The sequence below is a fragment of the Spermophilus citellus genome (assembly GCF_964194105.1).
Source record: "Spermophilus citellus genome assembly, chromosome: 6".
NCBI lineage: Eukaryota > Metazoa > Chordata > Mammalia > Rodentia > Sciuridae > Spermophilus > Spermophilus citellus.
This window is the reverse complement of record NC_138187.1, coordinates 132442934-132465361: the sequence shown is the minus strand read 5'-3', so window position 1 is coordinate 132465361 and position 22428 is coordinate 132442934. Positions and strand designations below refer to the sequence as shown.

The window sequence follows — 22428 nt, the reverse complement described above, 5'->3', positions numbered from 1 at the left end:
AGTTGTCTGAAAAGGACCGGGGAACCAGCAAAGGGGTACTTCATCACATCTAGTTTGAGAAGCACTGACCTTGAGGACACCAGAGACATCTTAAAACCAGCCCAAGATGCTATTAAGGAGAACAACCTCATCAGCGCTGCCTGCACAAATCAGTGGCTAATCACAGCTCCTGAGTTGGCAGCATTACTTTTATTGCCTCAAGCAGAAGCTCAAGTCCCCCCTCCCCGCCCCGCTTTGTCTAGCGCACCCCCACCCCCACCCCCACCCTCTGCATGCTCGGCCTTTAGTCGGGGTTTGAAGTTCACTGCCTGCACCTGCGCCCTGGGCCAGGTTCAGCGCCTCCCCGGCGGCTTCCAGGCGCTGCCTGCCGCTTGCCATAGCGCAGACCGAAAGAGTTCCAGTTGTAGGAGGACAGGTCCTTCTCCCGCTGCACCAGCACCGCGCCCCGGGGCGCGGGGATCAGGCGACTGCGCGGGGAGCATGGACCCATCACCTGGGACCCCACAGGGCTCTCGCCAGGGGGACACAGCGAGGCCCCCCGAGGGCTCGGCCCGGCTGGGACAGGCTTCCTCTCCGTGCACCGCAGGTCCTGCTCCCAGGGGTCCAGGGCCGTCAGAGGTCCCAGTCTCTGGCCTAGGACAGATAGTACAGGGGAGACAGGGAGGTAAGGCCAGGGACCAGGAAATATGGCTTTGGAACGTCCCCTTAAATCTCCATCTCATGCTTACTCTTGGTCCCTTCACCTCCAGGAAGCTCAGTGCTAATCGCAGTGCAGAACCGCACACCAACCTCTCAGCTAGGGTGGTTAGACCATTTGCCCTTCTCTCCTTCAACATGGCTTTGATTTCCAGTGTTTCCTAGATTATCTTAAATAACTTTTGTATGAATTTACTTTCTTTTAGGAAATTGGGTTGCGTTTGGAAATTAAGAAAACCAAAGTATTTGGGGACATTCAGCTCTGCCCCTCTTCTGGCTCTGCCTGACATCTGGGTGTTTCCATATCTGGCTCCCCATTGGACTGGGACTCCTTGGGGTGGGTGGCAGCCAAGTTCATCCACCTATCCCCCCACCTTCTGAAAATGCTCAAAACAGCCTCACACATAATAGGTCCTCAATAAATCCTTGTTAAATATATAAAAGCTGCTGGGCACATGCCTGTAATCCTAGCTGCTCCGGAGGCTGAGGCTGGAGGATCACCAGTTCAAAGCCAGCCTCAGCAATAGCAAGGTGCTAAGCAACTCAGTGAGACCCTGTCTCTAAATAAAATTCAAAATAGGGCTGGGGAATGTGGCTCAGTGGGCGAGTGCCCTTGAGTTCAATCCCCATTCCTCAGCCCTATTTTGTATTTTATTTAGTTTTCTAATGAAAAACTTGTAACAAATTAAGAAAGTGAAACCAAGGCCATTGTGCCTCCACACACCTGTGATCCAACCCTGATCTCTGATAAAAGTATTTGTGACCCTCTATTAAGCTATATCAGGACCGATGAAGGCCAGGAATGACCTAGGTCACCTTAACTGGCTCACCTCCCCCACCCAGCAGTCATTTCTCCCCTTCACACTGAGGGTTAAAAAGGCTCATTTGGAGGGCACTTCACATGCAAGGCTCATTAAGTTCACTATACTTTTTGGCAGTAAAATAGGGCGGCCAGCTCTGAATAGACAATAAGTCAGCCAATTCTGCTAAGAGATTAGTGGAAAGGAGGCCTCCTCTGCCATCGAGTGTGTGTTGGGGTGGGGGTTGGCTTTGTGCCTGGCTCCTCAATGCCCTGGCACACTTTGGAGGAGTCTGGACATGGTCCAGAGTTAATAACCATCTGTCTAGGAGGTCCCTCCCTCCTTGCTGAGGGTCAGACAAAGATGGGAGAGGGGATCTCAGTTATAGTCACTAAGCCAGCAGGAGGACCACTGCTTCGGCCACTGTGTGTGTGGCCTCCCCTAAAGCCCTCTGCCAGAAACAGCCAAAGCCCATTATCCGTAGGCAGTGGTGGGGTTATGATATCAAATGTGCAGTCTGCCCCGAGTTCCATAGCTGGGAACTGGAGAGGCTAAGTGGCAAGTTTGCCCAGAAAACTGACAACCAAGAAGTGTTCAATCTCATGTACCTGCCTTCGGGACTAGCACCTTTATAGCTCACGCCACTTAGCAGACACGCTCTTGGGGTGTGCTGGCACCTAGTGCTTCTGCAGGTGGGGAAGTCTCTTCCCTCTTTAGGCCTCAGTTTCCCCAACGCATCAGTTCCCTGGTGATCTCACAAGATTGACAGGTATTAAGGGTCTGTCTTGGGTTTAGACTCTTTTTTTTCAAATCCCCTTATAAAGGATCTGGATTCACTGATAAGAGAAGCTTGAATATTAAGTTCTTTCCTAACATCCACCCAGAGAACACTTTGAGAAAACCATGAAGGAGCTTGGTGTCTAATGAGCACCTGAGCCTAGGTGAGCCTCCTGATGCTGGTTACGGTGATAAACTGTCCCTCTTCTCCATGCAATGCACACGTGGCCATCTTAGAGGTCCATCAAATGCAGTGTTAAACTCCTATCAGTCGACTGGCTAAAATTGGAAAAATACAGCCAACCTAATTTCTCCATGACCTGCCTTTCCCCAGACGATGCATACCTATGGGTCTAGGATCATCCACAGGTGCCACCTTTGCCAGTGGGTCCCCGAAGGAGGTGGCACAGAGGAAAAGCAGTAGTGGCCAAGAAATCAGTGCGTTCATCCTGATGAGAAGAGACAGGTCCTGGAAGCGCGCTGAGGCTGAGACAGAGAGAGGGAACAAGGACTAGGTCAGGTGCAGAATCTGGGCTAGTGCTGGGAGCAGAGGGGGCGCTTCCTGAAGGAGGATGGGTAGGGAGGAAGGAAGGATTTCGTTTGGTGGAAGGGGCAGGATTTCTCGGGTTGGAGAATGGCTAGGATTCTGAAGGTCAGGTTTGCTTGAGAGGAATGCTGGAGAGGGGAGGGGAGAGACGCAGCGTGGGAGCTGGCAGGGAAAGGAAGTGGGGCAAAGTCTTTAAAGCATTCTCTCTGGAACCAGGAGCATGTCGGCTCTGCACAAATCCAGCCTCGCCTGAGTTCCACTCTCCCCTTAGCATGTGTCTTCTTGAGCCTGGCCCTGTTCCGTCCTGCTTTAATAGAAACCCAATTCTTTATCATTTCTAGGAAAAAAAGGAAGGAAGAGGCGAAAGAAGGGGGGGGTCATCTTGCTCTCTCTCAGAGCCCTTCACAGTCTGGAAGACCATCATTAAATTCTTATTGCCTGTAATTCGGGGATGAGAAAAGCCTTCCTCTGATTTATCAGGTCAATTGTCTCCACAGTCTATTCTCTGTGGGCTCTGAGAGGATATGGATTGAATTGGCCTCATCATTTTGGCTGCTGAGAAGGGAGATGTGCATCCTGACCCTCCGCCACCCCTCTTCCCTCCCCCGCCATCTTGCTCTGCCTGCTGCCCCCCCACCCCACTACTCCAGCCCCAAGTCCGGTTCCTCTTTGAAAAAGTCATCAGGCACTTTGATAGTATTCAATAAACAGGATTAAAGACAAACCTCTGAGGAGGCAGGGGGCACTGTGTACAGACCTAAAGACTAGCGCCTCTGTCCGTGGGGAAGGCGGGGGATCATTTGTGATCATCATTTCCTGATGTCTACCCAGCTCATGCCTCCCTTGCAATTGCCACTCCCTGATGCAGGACTCAGACATGTTGTGCAGGGTAAGAATCCTGCGATGGGAACACTACTCCAACCTGGCCTCAGCTCTGCCCTTGCTTCACAAGCCCTGAGCAAGTCACCCCCTACCAGGCCTCATCAGTCAATCTGTAAAATGGGGGCATTTGATCAGACTGCTCACTGCTGCCTACAGATATGGTTATTTGTCCTTGCAGGCTTTGATTCTGTGACACCTTGAAACTCAGACTGGAGCTTTCTGCGCCTGCCTTAAGGCCTGGGGTGGGATGTGGAATAGAAGCAGGTTTAACCCACTAGAGAGAATGCTGTAGAAGCGGCTCAGACCTTGGACATGCAGGGTCCTGGTTGGTTTGGAAGGCTTCCTTGAGCACCACTGAGGAGCTGGTGCTGTGCTAGGTGCTGGGGGTGCACAGACGGGCTGACGCAGGGTTGCTGCCTGCCCCCAAGATCTCAAGTCCAGCACGGGAAATTGACTCCTGAGCAGATCATTTCAAAATAACACTGTGAATGACACACTGGGCCCATGTGAGTACCCGGGGGGCTACGGGAGCTGGGGAAGCCTAACTTGGAGGGTCCAGACAGGCTTTAATGATGATGCCTAGTCAACCAGAAGAAAGGAGGTCTGCAGAAGGCAATCCCTGCAGGGCGCTGCGGGGGCGATGGTGTCGGGGGCACAGGAGTGATAGGCGGGTCTGGGTGCGGAGCGCACTGTGGGTTCTCCGGGAGGACAGGAGGAAGAGCTCCCAGGGAGAAAGAACCCTGCAGGTTTCATTTTGGAGGGTCGGAGTCAGGCAGGAGTGTGTGCTGATGTGCGCTGCAGATGGAACATTTGACCACTGTGCAGAAGCAGGATGGTGAACGACGGAGGGCAGGTGGGCAGGCTGGGTGGTTGGAGGGTGGTGACCTGCTTTGTCCCCTCCCACTGGAGTGCCCCATTCATTGTGGACAGCATTTACCATGTGCACCAAGGAGGAACTCTGCCCGCACCAACACACACAGACACACGCACACCACACAAACATACACACAGCACTACCCTACATATGCACACCTATGCATATTCCACTCTCCCCCATACCACGGTATGTGTATGCTATTCATCACATACACACACGTACCGCACACATCACATATGCTCCCCACACACCGTGCACACACGTCCCACAACACATACACAAACCCACATATCACGAACACCTCACACACACACATATATATATATATATATATATATATATATATATATATATACACCAGTTTGTATTGGGAGGAACTGCTCTGAGGAGCCCCATTGAGCCCATGAGCCCTAAAGGGTTCCCCCAGCTCCCTCTAGAAGCTACTGCAACCTCAAATCCCAGCCACAGATAGTTTTTTCATTATATCTCATGTGCAGGAAGAAAGAACTCTTGGGATCCCCAGGGTCCTGGCTTCAGGATCAAAATACAAGTCAATGTATTCACCCAGGCATTTCAGAATACTCTGGCCAAGTTGGCCATCGGGAAAGATCAGTATTCCCCATCCTTTCGTCTACCTGTCTGAGGGCAGAGACACACACACCAGCCCCTGTCCTACCGTCTGGGAACTAACCTCCTGCCCCCTCCGGAGCCTCCCCTAGTGTGATGCACAGGGCACCTACCTTGGCTCTTCCTGGCCCAGGTGAGATCCACAGGGTCTCTGAGGAGAGGAGAGGAGAGGAGAGGAGAGGAGAGGAGAGGAGAGGAGAGGAGAGGAGAGGAGAGGAGAGGAGGCTACCTGGGTGGGCGAGCACTGGCGGGAGGGGAGCTGGGCTCCTTAGCTGCCTCTCACCAGCTCCTCAGTCGGTCCCCTTTTATAAAGCCCAGGTGACGTCTTCAGACATCAGCCCACCTCTGCCTCCTCACCCCCTCCCCAGACCCTCTTCAGAGAGCTCAGCTCCCTGCTGGCGGCCTCCCCCTGGGCTCTCAGGCCTGGAGTCAACCTCTTCCGCCCCCTCAGAAGCCCTCCAAGGTTGGACTCCAATTCTCACTAGTTCTTCTTGTCCTCCACCTCTTCCTGCCCTGGCCCACTCAGCTGGGGACCCATTCCGTTCCAAACAATGAGGAGAGGACTGTTGGAGGAGTGTGTGTGTGTGTGTGTGCATGTGAAATGTCTTGTTCCCTCTCCCATGAGAGGCACAGACACACCCAGTCTGAAGTGAATGCAGCGCAGGAGGAGGAAGAGGGGAGGGCACAGCCTGACCCAGGAGCTGCCCGCTGCCCACATGCTGCCAGGTCTCAGGAAGCCAGGTCAGCTTGGACCCCGCCAGAGGCAAACCCTCCTGGGCTACTCTCTGCACCTGGGGGATGGGGGAGCGTCTCTTCTTTTTTCTTCTTACCTTCCTGCTCTCAATTACTGTGCCCAGTGCTCAGCATGGGCAGACCGGGGAGGCAGTGAAGTCGGCAGCTGGCTATAAGAAAGGCCAATAAAATGATGGCCTAGATGGTGGATGAACCTGGGAAATGGTACGGGAGGCAGAGAAGGGACTTCCAGACTGCACCACACCCACAGAGACCCTGCCTCTCCTCCGGTGGCACCCACCGTCGCGACATTTTTGTAATTGCTTATGACATTTACGTACTGCGAGGACCCTTAACAAATAAAAATTCATACTTTCCAAGGGACCCTTTTCTTTTTCCGGAGGCTGCAAGAACTCTCTTTACCTTGGACAAAGGGCCTCCCAGGACAGGGACTGTTCCTTTGTCAGACTGGGCCCTCTGAAGGCAGGGGCTGGTATGCATGTCTCTGCCCTCAGACAGGAAGCTGTCCCAGCACAAGCTTTACCTGGTAGGTGTGCTGTGCAGAACAGTGAGGTCATGGTGGAGAAGCACTTTCTGACAGTACCTAGGGTTAGTACCCATGGCTTGTCGAAGGCTTACTGCTGGCAGGAACTTATAAACATGCTATTTGACTCGTTAGGATTATTAAACACCAGGATGGAAATTAGAGTGAGCAGAGCAGACCTGACCCACTGAAGCCGAATCCGCCCAACGAGGAATGGGGTGTGTGTGTGGTTTCAGCCCCGACCCCCGACCCCTGCCAGCCCCCAAGAACCCAGGATGGACTGACAGGGCTGGACGCACGCACTCTGAATCTCAGACTCACTCAGAGCTAGAGGATTTAATCTTCACTTTTAAATACAGGGTGAGGCTGGGATGCCAGCCCCAGTCCAGTCTCCATGGGGCCGAGATCTCTGCTCCCAAGAGTCTGGCAGCCTCTTGAGTCTGCTTGGGGATTGAGGTCAGTCACTCAGTTCCGTCCTTCCTTGTGGATGTGAAGAGGCCCCGTATGACAGGGAGTGAGTCAGTGCTGGGTGGGGGCCTGAGAGGCGGCCCCCGTCTCCCTTCCAGCCCCCTCAATGAGTGATCCAATTGCAAAGAGCTCATCTCTGTGGTTCAGACCATTGAGCTGGTCCCTTGAAGCCTCCGGAACAGCTGTGGGAGCCAAGAATCATTACTCCAGACAAAGAGTGGGCAGCAGACTCCATACGCAGCCTATTACAGAGCTGGCCTTGGGGGCCGGGAGCACTGTCACGCACAGAGCGGGAGAAGGGCTTCGGGGGATGTGTCCAGGGTGCTGGCCGTGGGGCTTCCCTGGACCTCTCAGGGGTTCATGAGAGACAGGGGTGGTGGTGCAGGGGCTGGGGACCGGGACAGGATCCGCCACCTGCTCTCACTGGCTGTCACACAGCTTCTCCATGTCTGGGCCCTGACCTAATCAGCTCTGCAGAAGTGCCAGGCACTTTCTGGCTAAGCTAGACTGTCTGAGTCTGCATTTCTTCTACTTAAGTGGGGAGTGGCTGATAGCTGTCACCTCCTTCACTTTTGTCAAATGGAGAGGGAGCGGGAGGGAGGGGACGAGGACTGGAGACTGGAGAATCCGGGGTGGGGTCTGATGGGGGCGAATCCGCTGCACCTGGGGCCATGGTTTGACCAACTCTACCAGCTTGGTGTGCCAAGCCCCAGGGACAATCCACTTACCGCACTCAGGAAGGGGATGTCGAAGGTGGTGCCCAGAAAGCCAAACGCCATGGGGAAAAAGCCCCTAGAAGTGGGGGGGAGGGGCAGTCAGTAATGGCCCAGGAGGGGGCCGGGGAGGTAGTGAGGCTGAGGTCCACCCACTAGGAAGGCTCTAGCTCTGGCTCCCAGGAAAGCAGGCCCCTGGGCCCTGGGGGCAGGCTTGGTTCATTCGGCACCCCCTTTTTTGAGAGAGCAAAGTGTTAAGAACGAGGTCCCTGGGGCCAGACTCCTCGTGTTCTAATCTTGGCCCTTCTGCCTACACTTGGGCAACTCCTTCGCCTCTCCGTACCTGTTTCCATCTGTTACATGGGGTTAGAACTGCGAACAAAGCCCTATTCATGTTATTTACTCTCCTTATTATTACTCTAGCCTGATGCCTTCCCCTCTTCCCTGGATCGGGTGTGGGGCACCTGCACCAGGTTTGCTGGCACCTGGACACTGAGTCATTGGAGGCCATGCTCCCATTGCCACTGCCTTGGGCCTCCACATCCCCCTGCACAGTGCCACCTTTACCCTTGGTGTCCCAGGTCTGACCTGGGATGTACAATATACGTGTGACCCTTCCCAGAGGATCTGCACTCACTTGAAGAGGCTAAAGAAGCCATAGGATTCCAGGAACATGCCCAGCAGGGGCCAGCGCAGGAGCACAATGACCACACCCCCCAGGAAGAAGCTGGTCCCCTTGAGCTTGTGCCGCTGGAAGAAGAAGGAAAACGTCCTCCTCAGCCCGATGATGAAGGAGAGGCCGCTCAGGAACAGCAGCTGTGGGGCAGGAAGAGGGAGGAGCCTGAGGACAAGCACGTGGCCCAGGAGGATTCAGGGCTGGAACCTGGAGCCACTCAGGCAGAACAGGACTTGCTAACTCTCAGGACCATATGGCAGCAGTGTGGCAGAATCCCAGACCCTGGAGTAACTCCAGCCAGTTAGGAATAGAACTGCCCAGAGAAGCAAGGGATGGACAAGGAGGACCCCGGAGATCTCCAGTTCCCAGCCACGTCCTCGGGTTCCAAATACCTCCTCATATGTGACATCACTTCTCGTTGTGTCTCCCAGGGAAGATGGGATGCTTAGTGGGATCCTCTTTACAGAGCTGAAGACTGAGTCCTAAATAGGTTAGGAAATCCTACCCAAAGTCACCTGGAACCTTCTGGAGTCCAGTGTCTACAAAATATGTGCCAGGTCCAGACACTGTCTACAGGTCCCTTGTGGGTGCTGAGGCCCCCACCAGATTTAACCCTATGGCTTTCTTCTATATATTCTGTGCCTTCCCTCCCCTTCGCCACCTTTTCTCTTGCTGTTGTTCCATCCACCGGCAAGTGCTTCATCCACCCCCACACCCATTTCCTCTCCCAAGTCCCTTCCTCTTCCTCTTTCTGCAAGCCTCTTGCTTCACAGTAAATGTGTTCATCTTCAGGTGGCTTCTTCTCTGCCATGGCTGTCCTCCCCAGCCACAAAGGTACACATTATAATCCCTATTCCTAGATGCTGGGGTTCATTGTAGAACCCCTAAGACCTCACCCAGAGCTTGGCATAAGAATCCAGGTCCTCAGTTTCTCTGGGCCTGGCAAGCCCTGCTATCCATCCCCAGGGACCTTCATCTGTCCCAGTTGGATGATATCTGAACCCTGTATGGGGCGTGACATGAATGAACTTAGGGTTGACCTTCCTGATGACAGAGACCTCAGGGGGCTGGGGAAGGAGAGGTACAGAGGACCGGGGGACTCACGTTTCCAAAAGCCAGGAGCACCGAATCAAAGTACAGGAGTATTCCAAAGAGGATGAAGAAGATGCCGAAGCCGGTGATGCCCACACCAATCTCTGCAATGGGCAAGGAGGTGGTGGAGGATTGGACTTTGGGGATCAGGTGAGACCCTAACACTTTCCCATCACCACGGAACAGGTGCCCGCGAGGGGCGGCTCCATTTCCACCCAGGAATCTCAGCTTCGGTGGGGTCTGGGGAGGGAAGGGTGGGCAGGGGAAGGAAGATGGGCATGAACTGTGTTTCATGGGAACTGTGCCAGTCACCTCCTCACACCGTGGTCATGAGGAAGCCCGTGCCACCTGCACTACTTTGAAGTTTCAGCTTCCTCCTGTCCTCCAGTGCTAACATAAGCAGATCATTTTCAGGATCAGGTACCTGGCTGAACACAAACATCTGCCTACTGTTCCTGTGCCCAAGCAGCCAAGACCTGGAGCCACCCCTAGGGGGCAGGAGTGTGCCACAGTAAGCTCATGACCACCAGCCCCAGAGCCTCCAAACTGTCCAGCTGGGTTTCCTCAAGAGGCTGACACCATCTCTCCCAACAACACACAGTCTCCTTTCTCCTCAAAACACCCCAGACCCTGCTCTCAGGTGTTGGCCTCTCACCCAGCTGGGCAAACGGAAGTCATCAGCCAGGAATGGGCTGATTTTCCTACCTGGGAACCTATGTTCAAGCCCCTGCTTTGCTTCTCCTCGGGCTGCCGCAGTAGCACTGGGCGAGCCCACCTTGGATTTCAGTCTAGTGGAGTGGGGCAGCTCTGGCCAGCAGGGTCCCCCACCCCCACGCCCACCTGTTGGCAGTGTGCCTCCGGGCAGCCTCTGAAGCTCAGGAGTTTGCTCAGAGCCAGAGAGCAGACACCCTGTTTGATTGCTCTGGACATTGACACAGATTTTAGATCACTCCCTTCCAGAAGAGATGTGCCAGTCACAGGATCTCGGGTTCCTTTTGCCTTAAACTCTCTCCATCACACAAACTTGTGCTCATCTTTGCCACTATGATAGTCAACAAGTGACCATTCGCTGTGTTGTTTCATTTTTAAAATTAAATTAAAAGTTTAAATTCTAAATTGTGGGAAAGCACACGTAATATAAAATCTACCATCTTAACCATTTTTCGGTGCACAGTTTTGTGGTATTGAGTACCCCATCGCCACCATCCACCTCCGGGACTCTTTATCTTGCAAAACTGAATCTCTGTACTCATTAAATCTACCAACTCCCTGTTCTTCCTCACTTCCAACTACAGTTCTATTTGGTCTCTATGAATCTCTCTCTCTCTCTCTCTCTCTCTCTCTCTCTCTCTCTCTCTCTCTGTACCAGGGATTGAACCCAGGGACACTTAACTACTGAGCCATATCCCTAGCCCCCCATTTTTTCTATTTTCTTTAGAGACAGGATCTTGCTAAGTTGCTGAGGCTGGATTTGAACTCGTGAGCCTCCTGCCTCAGTCTCCTGAGCTGCCGGTGTCTCTATGAATTTGACTGCCCTAGCAGCCTCAGCGAGGTGGACTCATTCAACATTTGTCCTCTTGGGACTAGTTATTGCATTTATTATAATATTCTCAAGCCTCCTTCCTGTTGTGCCATGTGTCAGAATTTCCTTCCTTTTTAAGGTTGAATAATATTCCATGTGTGAAAATACCACATTTTATTGATCCATTCATCTGTTGATGAACATCTGGGTTATTTCCACCTTTTGGCCTTCGTGAATCATGCTGCCACAAATACAGGCATAAAAAATAACTCTTCAAGACCCTGCTTTAATACTCAGCAGTATTACCCACAAGTAGAATTGCTGGATCATTTTTTAAAAAACTGCCATGCTATTTTCCAAAAGTGGCTGCCCATTTTACATTCCCATCAGCAGTGCACAAGGGTTCCAGTTTCCTCCACATCCTCACCAACACTTCATTTCCTGTTTTTTTTTCTTTCTTTTTTTTGGTTTAGTTTTAGTTTTTTATTGGTAGCAGCCATGCTAATGGATATGAGGTGACCTCACATTGTGGCTTTGATTTGCATTTTCCTCCTGTTTGGCCGTGTGGAGCATCTTTGCATGGACTCATTGGCCATTTGTATATCTTCCTTGGAGAAGGGTCTATTCAGGTCCTTTGCTTGTTTTTTAATCAGGTTGTTCTAGTTGGGTTTTCCAGGAGTTCTTTATATACTCTGGATATTGACCCCCCATCATGCATACCATATACAAATATTTTCTCTCTTTCTTTAAGTTGCCTTTTCACTCTGTTGATTGTATCTTTGATTCACAGAAGTTCTCGTTTCAATGTAGTTGGATTGATCTATTTTTTCTTTTGTTGTCTGTGCTTTTGATGTCACATCCAAGAAATCATTGCCAAAGCCTGTGTCACGAAGCTTTCCCTTATGCTTTCTTCTAAGAATTTTATAGTTGTGGCTCTCATGTTTAGGTCTTTGATCCATTTTGAATTAATTTTTGCATATGGTATAAAATAAGGGCCCAACTTCGTTCTTTTGTATGTGGATATCCAGTTTTCCCAGAAGCATTTGTTGAAGACTGTTCCTTCTCCCATTGAATGGTCTTGATACCCCTGTAGAACATGTCCCTGGACTTGTTAACTAACAGCTTAGAGTTGGTCCCCACAACCTCTATGAAACTGGTAGCATTACCATTTTACATACAGCTGTTAAGTGAGAATTATTATTCTGGTTGTTTAGAGACAGGACTGCAAAAACAAAATAAGACTAGATTTACTGGCTAAATTATAGTTACAACTGAAAGATTATCTTTCTTGAGTTAATCTTTTAAAATCTATTGCCAATTTTTTTTTTTTTTTTTTTTTTTTGGCACTGGGGATTGAACCCAGAGGTGCTTGACCATTGAGCCGCATCCCTAGTCCTTTTTATTTGGAGACAGAGTCTTCCTAATTTGCTCAGGGCTTCACTAAGTTGCTAAGGCTGGCTTTGGATTGTGCTCCTCCTGACTTGGCCTCCCCAGTGCCTGGGATTACAGGCATGCACCATCATGCCCAGCCCGACCGCAGCTTTTAAACACACTGGAAAGACACCTGTGGAAATCAGAGGTAGCAGATTCACTCAATTACAATTACTCTAGCCAGCCACAAGAGAAACCCCTGGTGAAGATGTGCACTGATGTGACCATCTCAGATTCCTACCCAGATTCTGAGAGTCACTCTGAGAAAGACTCCTGGTGGTGGAAGTTCTAAGACTCACCAGAATCCAGGATGCATCCCCACAAGAATGCAGATGGGACTTCGCAAGCGGCTCCCTGACTCACACAGTGAGACTGATGAGCAGATTATCCCTCTGGGTACCAGGCCAGATGTGGAGGTTGAAGTCACCATGACACATGTCTAAGTCAGCTATTTTAATAAACTGTTTATCAGTTGTTTAAAAAATCCACATACTATATCTTCTTCTCTATATTATACTTTCTTCTTTGCAACAGTGGCTTGCTTACTTATCACTCTCCCAACTTGTTCTACACTATTCTTCAAGGGCTGGTGCAATTCCAGAATTTTCCTTCATGGAGCCAGTCCCCTTTGAGGGCCATACTACCGTTTCCAGTGTTCAGTGAGCCCAAAACTCAGTGAAGAAAAGGTCAAGCTTCAGACCTTCCTCCCAACTCTTGCCTCTGGATTAGCTTGGCGATTTTAGCTGGGGGGTGCTCCTGAACTATGGCAGCAACTATGGCAGAGAGAGCAGTGGATGGGGCAGATGCTCCCTGGAGAGACAGGAGCAGCAATCTACCGTCCCATGGTTGGACAGTGGGGGAAGCCCGCCCCCTTCTGGAGGCGACTGGGGTAGTCATAGGGAGCAGAAAGTGCAGAGGCTAAGCTGTCTTCTGGGCCGCCTCCCCACACTTGGGAGGCTGGCCAGCTTTAGTCTACCTGTTTTGATTAGACCCCTGCTCCCCAGCTCCCAACCGACTGCCAAGGAGAGCCTGCAGCCCGCAGCCAGAACCCCACTTCGTAGCTTGCATTAGCAGAAGCCGGGTTCAATGTCTGTCTTCCTCCAGAAAGCAGCGATCGCTCCCAGGAAAGTAATATCTCCTGCAGCAGGTCCGTGGGTCCCTCAGGTCCAAGCCTCAGCCAGGAGCCCTTTACCTTTTCTCTTTTCCTCTTTTTAATAATCACAAAATGCACAGAAAAGTTGCATGTGCATTATAAAAAACACTATTTTCCTAACACATTGGAGAGTAGTAGTTGCCACCTGGATCTCGTCTGTTCCCAAATGCTTTGGTGAAGTTTCCCTTCATTCTCCTGGATAGCCAAGGTACCGCCGGGAAATTGGGAAATGAACAAGTCCTCAGACCCCTCTCAAGTGGTCCCAAGAATATTACTTCCAGGAAATGAGTGTTCCCATCACATGGGGCATTTGGTTGTCATCTCCCTTAGTCTCATGTTGGGAACAGTTTCTCAGTTTTTCCTTGATGTGAGCTCCCCCTTTTGAAGATGCAGGCAAACTATTTTGGAGCCGTCTATACATATAGGTTCATCGGATTCTTCCTGGTGACTAGGTTCTGGCAGAAACAGCCTGTATGTGAAGCTGTGTTCCTCCTAGGTGACACATGCTTCCAACCTGACCCACTACTGAAGGCGGGTCCTTAATCGTAAGGCAGTGTCTGCCGGCCTCTGCACCATGAAGACACTTTCACCCACCTTGCGGGATGCCCTCCCCACCATGCCTTGGCTGTGACTCCTCGCAAGGCCACCCCAGTGAGCCCTCTTCTCACACACTGGGGCTTGGACACCCCAACTCTGGGGACCCCCCCCCCTTTGTGTTCCACTGAGGGGTTTTAAGATTGAATTGTTCTGGAAGCAAAGGAGAGAAGGGAAAGGAGAGCAGGCTTCATTCATTCTCACAGTTAACAGAAGTGATTGACAGCAATGCTTCCTCTGCGCCCCCTCAGTCTAAGCACTTTGGACACTTATTTATTTCCGCAGCCACCTATGAGGTAGGTGCTGCTGTGAGTCCCGATTCACAAACAAAACTAAAACTGAGAGGCTACCCCACTTGCCCAGGGGTGCACAGCCAGCAGCTGGCAGAACCCGCCTTCGAATCCAGGTGTCTGGCTCTGAAAAGTGTCCTTGACTAAGGTGGTCCAGTCCCCTTCTGCAGGAATTGCTCTTGCTTTGGGCACAAATGACCTCCATGTCACCAAATCCAATGGACGGGTCCATCCTTGGTGGCGAGGGGGTGACTGGAGAGGGGGTGACCACTCACGGGTTGAAACGTCCTTTCTCTTGGCTTCCCTGACACCACGTTGTGATTTTCCTCCTGACGTCTAACCCTTCTTTGTCTCCTCTGCGGTTCCCACTTCTCCCTCCCTCTTGGAATCTGACTTGCCCAGGGCTTGGGCCTGAGCTCCCTTCTCTTCCCGTTCTGTCTCCACACAGCTTCCTGTGTTCTTAGACACCGCCTGTGTGCTGATGACACATCCTTCTAGCCCAAGCCCCCTTCAAGCCCGGGACACATTCTACTGTTGGTCAGGCACATGGACATGGCCTTCTCTCAGGCAGTCTGAACCCCCGGTCCCACACTGAGCGAATCATCTTCCCTCCTTCAGCTTGCACCTCCCTTGGGTTTTCACAAAAGTGTAAAAGGGTCTCTACCACCCAGCCAGCCCTAGTGGCAGAACCCAAGAGCCAACCTTGCCGTGCACACCACCCTTCCCTGCTCAAGCCCAGCTAAGTTTTGGTTTTTTATTTTTGTGTTTTTGATACCAGGGATTGAACTCAGGGACACTCCACCACTGAGCCCCATCCCCAGCCCTATTTTGTACTTTATTTAGAGACAGGGTCTCACTGAGTTGCTTAGGGCCTCACTTTTGCTGAGGCTGGCTTTGAACTTGTGATCCTCCTGCCTCAGCCTCTTGAGCCGCTGGGATTGCAGGTGTGTGCCACCGCACCCAGCCACAGCCAAGTTTCTTGGATGTGTCCTCCAGTACGTATCCTGGAAGCTGCCCTCTTCTCTCCATCACTTAACTCCCAGCCTCCCTCATCTCTTTCCTGGACTCTTGCAGTAGCCCTTGTTTAGTCTCCTGTTTCATTCCTGCCACACTCCTGGTCCTTCTCCACACCATGCTCAAGGATGCATATCACCAATATCACCAATCACATTAAGGCACAGTTCATCCATATCATGGCCTGCAGGCCCAGCCCCCTCATCTTCATTGTTTCCTGGATGAGCTTCTGCCTCAGGGCCTTTGTATGTGTGGTTTCCTTGCCCAGAACAACCCTCCTCACCCTTTCTGTCTCAACTCATGTCATTTCCTCAGAGAAACCTGGTCCACTTTGTTCCTTGACCTGAATCTGGTGCCTCCACTCCTCCTTCTCATAGGGCTCATACATTCTTCTTAGGACTTGTGGCATTTGGTAAGGGTGCATTTACTCATAGGCTAATTGGCTTACTAGGACATTGGCACGCTGCCCCTGGGTGGGCTCTGCGCTCCTCTCTGTATGTTTATTCTGTAGGTTGTTGATTCTCAACTGGGCAAGGTAGAAATACACGGGGAGGCAATTTTGTTCTCTGGAGAGCATCTGGCAGTGTTTGGGGCCATTCTGATTGCTGCCATGGGCAGGGAGGGTTTGCTAATGGCAGCTGGAGGGTAGAGGCCCAGGGTACTGCTAAAATCTCACAATGCATGAGACAGCCCCACAACAAAGGCTCCTGACTCCAAGGGCCAGTAGTGGGGAGGCTGGGAAATTGTGCTCTCGGTGAGCTCATGGACTGTTATGATTTTAAAGAGAATCTGTCTAGATGGTGGCAACTCCCAGATTTCTCCCTCTCGAGCTCCGGGCTCACACACCCAACTGCCCACTAGACATCTCATCTGGATGTCTAACAGCACAAAGAAACTCATTGCACCTGGAGCCCACCTCCAGCTCTCTCTCCCACTCAGTCCTGCCAACTGCCCAGGTTAAAAAAAAAAAAAAAAAAAAAAAAAAAACAAAAAACTCGGATGCACTCCCAACCCTTCTTTCTCTCACACACCACATCAATCCACCAGCAAATTTCTCAAAACAGATCCAGCGTGGACCACTTTCTACCACTTCATTGCCAACTCCCCGGGCCCCTCCACCTTCTCTCACCACCTTCTCTCACCCTCTGCAGTCTATTCTTGGCCCGGTACCCAGAGCCATCTTTTAGAAATATAAATGGATCAGATCACTTCTCTGCACCACCCCTCCAACGCTTTCCCATCTTATGTAGACAGAAGCAAGATCCTCACCCTGGTCTGCAAGTCCTCCTGGTCTGGCCTCTAAGTGACCTCCCTGACCTCAACTCTCCCCGGTATTCTTTTGCTCCAATCATACCAGCCTCCTTGTTGGTCTTCAAACACATCAAGCACGACCAGGCCTCAGGACCTTGGCACTGGCTGTCCCTTCCTCTTGGAACATTTTCCTTCCAGGTAGCTGATGGTTGCTCCCTCACTTCCTACTAGGCTCTGGGTGAAGGCTCCCTTCTCATCACAGCCTTCCCTGACGGCTCTATAATATAGCAACTCTTCCTACTTCAAACCGCCCCAGCCTCCTTACCCTGTTCTGGATTTGTCTGGAGACTCACTGCCCTCTACATACTGCCTTTCCCCTCTGGAAGTCTGTCTCATTCTCAGTTCTCTGCTGTCCGTCCAGCACCTTGGGTGGCACACAGTAGAGACAGATGCACTCATCACTTCACAGTGAAAGCGAGGCTGAGGAGGCTCTAAGTAACTCACCCACAAAACCCACTGGGCCACAACCTGCCCCCCCCCCGCCCCGCCCTCTCTGCAGACTCCCTGGCCCCTCTCTGGTAGGCCATCTCCCTGCCCCCTCCCCCAAAGGCAAGGGAGGGGTGTTTGGGAGGGACCACACAATGGTGTGGGTGGTTTATTTTCTGACAAGGCCCACGGGGGACCTGAGGGTTTGTGGGTCCTGAACACCCCCCCATCTCCCGCGAGGCCCAAGGAGGGCCATGCCTGCCTTGAACCTGCGGTCCCAGGGTGCCAACACAGCGGCTCCCAGCCACCGGCTCCAGAGGTCACATTTGGTAAGTTCCTCAGACAGAGCTAGGCCGGGAGGGGCCCCTCTCCAGCCCACCCTAGCCAAGACCCCCATTCCAGCCCGCCCCCTCCCCCTGATTACTGCACTCACTCTGCCACTCAGTGATGGAGATCATGCTGCGGTCCACCTGGGGGGCTTCTGGTCACTGGCTAGTGGTGAGAGCCAAAGGGCTGAGCTCGTGCATGCTCACAGAGTTGACCCTTGGTAATTGTAAAGAGGCCTCTGGTGAATCATTAACTCCCGCCACCGCCCACTACACACACCCACACACACACACACACCCACACCTACAGACAAGCAGCTGCCAAAAGACTCAGGCTTCCAGAGAAGACAACACCTACCTCACCCTTTCTACCTCCACTCCATGCCCCGAGGCTGAATTCAGCATTCCCATCTCTATCTCCTTAAGGAAATTTGGATTGTATATGGAAGAACTGGGGCCTGAAGGGATCCCTGACGGGTTTGGTGGAGGGTGTGGGAAGAATTGAAATCGGCAGGTCTCTGGGAACTGTGATTCTGCACTCTGTATTTGGGGTAAAATTGGGAGTTCATAACCCACTTGAATCTAATGTATGAAATATGATATGTCAAGAGCTTTGTAATGTTTTGAACAACCAATAAAAAAAAAATTAATCTTGAACGTTGTTTTGTGCTATTCACATGAGAGACGCTAGGGGGCGACAAGCACCAGAGTAAAACGCTGCAGGCCCCATGGCAAGGCCAGACCTGGGTCAATCAGGACAAACGTGCTACAAGGCAGCCAGATCTCAAGGGCTGTGACCTCCTTTCCCCCAGCAGTGTTCAGCTTTGGAATGAGAGGTTGAGCTATGGAAGACAAAGCCCTGCATTTGGCTTAGGGTAGGGCTGTGCCATTAATTCAGGAGGCCTGGTTCTAGTCTGCTTACCAGCTGTGCAGACAGGGGTACATCCACTCCTGCTCTGTGGGCCTGAGAAAGGAGGGCACAGAAGGTTCCTCATATCCTTTCTCCCAATTTAGAGCAGCAGTTCTCAACATCTTCTTTGAAATGTGCCCTTTACCCAGAAATGAAGTTCATGGGTGATACAACTCATCTCCATACATCATTTAAAAGTCAAAATAAAGCTAATTATACTTAAAGATGGAACATACAGATAATGAAATATAATATAATGAAATATAATATATTATAATGAAATATAATATCTCTTAATATATAAATGCTCAGGCAAGACTTATCAGAAGACACAAATGAAATAGGCACATTGCTTGTACCTACACATAATAAATAAATAAGTTAGAACTTAAAGGAAACCGAAGGGGTGGAGGTGCTCAGTGGTAGATGTATTTTGACATACGTGCACGAAGAATAACTTATTCTAATGAGGATCCCATTCTTGAGGTTGTACATGGTGTGGGGTTACACTGGTCGTGAATTCATATATGAACACAGGAAAGTTATGTCCTATTCATTCCACAGTCTTTCCTATCATCCCCCCTTCCATTCATTCCCCTTTGTCTAATACAATGAATTTCTATTCCTCCCCCATATTATTATTATTATTATTATTATTATTATTATTATTATGTGTTATCCATATATCAGAGAGAACATTCAGTTATTTTTTAAATTTTTTTTAGTTGTAGATGGACACAATATCTTTATTTTATCTATTTATTTTTATGTGGTGCTGAGGATTGAACCCAGGGCCTCATGCATGCGAGGCAAGCTCTCTACCACACAACCCCAGCTCAGAGGTCTTGGGTTTGATTAATAAAAATAGAAGACTCAAGCCATTCTATGCAAAAACAAAATAAAATCACACACATAAAATGAAGCAGTAGTTTGTAAACACTAGAATATAAATGTTATTACCCTGTGAGGAGGGTGATAACAGACCAAATGTGCTGCCTGTAATGAGAAAAACGGAGGTCACCTTAAGTGAAGTAGGTGTGGCAAAGCAAGGCAAGACAGAGATGGCAAAGTGGAGATGAGGGAGAAGTACTAGGCATGTGCAGAGGAGCCGGTGTGTTGTCAGAATAGCTTCCTGTGCTGTGACCTTAAGTCGGGTCCTGACAGATGATCACAGATGCACACATCTGTCTTGAAATGCCATCACGTGCAGAGGTGTAATTCAATCTCCAGGACCTTGGCAATCATATATTTCCAAAGGACGATCAGGAATAGAGGACAGACCGGAAGGGCAGGGTGATAAGGTAGCTTAGACCACCCTCGAGACAGTGTCGGAGAAAGAGGAAAACAACAGACAACTCCTCCCCCAGACATTTCCACATGTGATTGTTACAACATAGGTGTTTGTCCTCAGGCAACAGAAACTTTCACCGTATAAAGGATGGTGAGAATATGAAATAATTTCTAAAAACTTTTATTAAGGAGATCCAGTGAGATCTCCCACATTTCAAGTACTTCTGATTCTGTGACTTTTTCTCTCCACTCTTAAGTATTTCAGCCAGTCCCTGCCCCTCCCCTTCTGCAACGCCCTACTGCACAGGAATAATGTTCAACCAAACATATAACAGTCGAAAGTGTGGCCAATGCATGGGGAAGATTATTTAATAATTTTAAGATGAAGTCTTTATTTCTCCTAATTTCTTTTTTTCTCTTTTTCCCTAATTTCCTGAGTCATTCATGAACTACTATTGGTGGAAGGGTACTGGGGATTGAACCCAGGGATGTTCTACCATTGAGCTACATTCCAACCCTTTTTGTTCTATTTATTTATGGTCCCAGGGATTGGACCCAGGGGCACTCGACCACTGAGCCCCAGCCCCAGCCCTATTTTGTATTTTATTTAGAGACAGGGTCTCACTGAATTGTTTAGCATCTTGCTTTTGCTGAAGCTAATTTTGAACTCAAGATCCTCCTGAGCCACTGCGATTACAGGCCTGCACCGCTGTATTCGGCTGTATTTTATTTTGGGGGTCTCACCAAGTTGCTGAGGCTGGCTTTGAACTTGTGATTCTCCTGCCTCAGCCTTCTGAGCCACTGGGATTATAGGCACATACTAAAATACCTACCTCACAAACTACTTTTAAAATCTCAAAAGCTTCTAAAAATGTTTTAGTAGTATTATAAAGTAGGACTGACTTCTCCAGTTGTCCAGGTATACATGATTCCAGTTGTACATTCTAAAGCTGTGCAGGATGTGGGATGATTCTTTTGGAAATCTGTGTGTTGCTGTCACCAAAGGCCCGGAAGAGTTTTGCCCTCTTAGTTGTTGAGATACCTAAGACTCTCTTGCAAATGGCCAAAATGCCCCCTAGGTGGTGGTCTGACTCCTGGTAAGTGGAGAGGTTGGGCTCTAAGGTCGAAGCACCTGGGCTCCGTCCCAACTCCATGAGGCCTGGGGCATTCTATTTACCCTTTCCAAGCCTCAGTCCCTGGGGCAAGAATAGCACCAATTACATAGAGAAATGGAAGGATTGGTGGGTACCTACATGTGAGGCACACAGAACTGATACCTGGCAAGTGGGAGACACTTAATAAGCCATTGTTATTACTATTATAGTATAATTACTATTGCTGCTTATTAATTCACCATTAATACACTGTGCCATGAAAGACCTCTCTCTTCTCAAATTAGGGTTCTCGGTGTTCCCACAGAGGTATAGAGCAGCGGCTAGGAACCCTCCAACCTCTACTCCCAGCCATGGGCCCACCTATGAACCCAGGAGAACTGGACCTTTCGGTTCTCTGGGCACTGGAGCTGAGCCCAGAGGGCCTTACCCACAGCCCACCTCTTCAGGAAGGAGTATACCAGTCCTGGGGAGGGCTGGGGTAGCTCCCTGGGGCTCGGGGTACAGGACCAAGCAGGGAAAGGACACTTCAGAGGACTCTCAGCCAGCTCTGATGAAGTCTTCTTCCCGTGAAGGTGGACTTGGAAAACATTTGCCCCTGAAGGTGGCTTGGGGCCTTCCCACACCACCACCACTGCTCCCTCACGATCGTAAGTGAATTTGAGCTTTCAAAGTGTTTTCCAACTGTTTCCTCATTTGACATTCTTGAGGGCTCTTCAAGATGGTGGCTGATATCTTTCTCTTCCAGGAAACTGAAGAGCAGCAGGATCAGGAGCAGAACACCACACGCCTTCTCAGGTCACCTCACACGGCAGCGCGCCCATTCCACAGGGTAGCTGGCAAGGAGGGGCGGGGCGGGGCTGCCCCTGGTGGCCTGCTTGACCCTCAGGGTCATGGTCATAGTGTTCTGGACACCACTCCTTAAAGGGCCTGTTGGTAGATGCTCTTTCATTTGCATTTCCTGACTGTTGACCCCTATTAGAAACCTCAGTCTGGCTTATGGGGATCGGGGACAGAAGGTGGAACTGGCAGGACCTGCTGCTGGCACAATCTCATCTGATCCAGGAGAAGAGAGCTGCTGGCTGGGGACACAGTGATGTTCATGGGGCTCAGTGACCTCCTGTGCAAGCCCCTGCTGTTGGCTCTACCAGGTGGGGACTTGCAGATAGAGGCCTGGACCCCCGTAAAGTGCCAAGTTCTCCAAGGTGTCTATCTTGAGTTTACACCTGGTCCCTGATTCACAAAGGAATCATCAGGGTTTACAGCTCCCCTGGGGATGCTGAGAAACCCACAATATGAACGCCCACTCTGCTGGGGCTTTAGGGTGACAACAGGTGTCCAGAACTCAGCGTCAGCCATCAAAGTCAAACCAACCAAAATCAGGAATCAGGGGAAGTTTGCCTTGCAACTCTATTTTTAGACATCTGGCCTAGGCCTACCACTACCTGGGGCTCCTTCTCCTCTCCACTGTCCACCACATAGAATTTACCAGGCTTCTTGACTCATTCTGTAGAGTTCACACTGAGAAACCACTAAACATCTGCAAGGAATGGAGGCCTGGTAAAAACCGGGGTGATCTTCTGGTATTCCCCCAAATTGTACACCACCCCCACCCCCA

General features: G+C 50.6%; 2 protein-coding genes across 2 annotated transcripts; both read right to left on the bottom strand.

Moving 5' to 3' along the window:
* Positions 1-301: 301 nt before the first annotated feature.
* KISS1 (KiSS-1 metastasis suppressor) lies at positions 302-5362 on the bottom strand (the record flags this gene model as incomplete). The annotated part of the gene is made up of 3 exons (XM_081298222.1): positions 5320-5362; positions 2619-2759; positions 302-633 (listed from the first exon to the last, which is right to left on the bottom strand). Exons 2-3 carry the CDS (start codon positions 2719-2721, stop codon positions 302-304), a joined length of 435 nt encoding a protein of 144 aa, XP_081154348.1. The 5' UTR covers positions 2722-2759; positions 5320-5362.
* A 1731-nt stretch (positions 5363-7093) lies between these two features.
* On the bottom strand, positions 7094-17630 carry GOLT1A (golgi transport 1A; the record flags this gene model as incomplete). The annotated part of the gene is made up of 5 exons (XM_081299113.1): positions 7094-7132; positions 7679-7742; positions 8301-8479; positions 9444-9535; positions 17606-17630. 5 exons carry the CDS (start codon positions 17628-17630, stop codon positions 7094-7096), a joined length of 399 nt encoding a protein of 132 aa, XP_081155239.1.
* Between the last annotated feature and the right edge of the window lie 4798 nt (positions 17631-22428).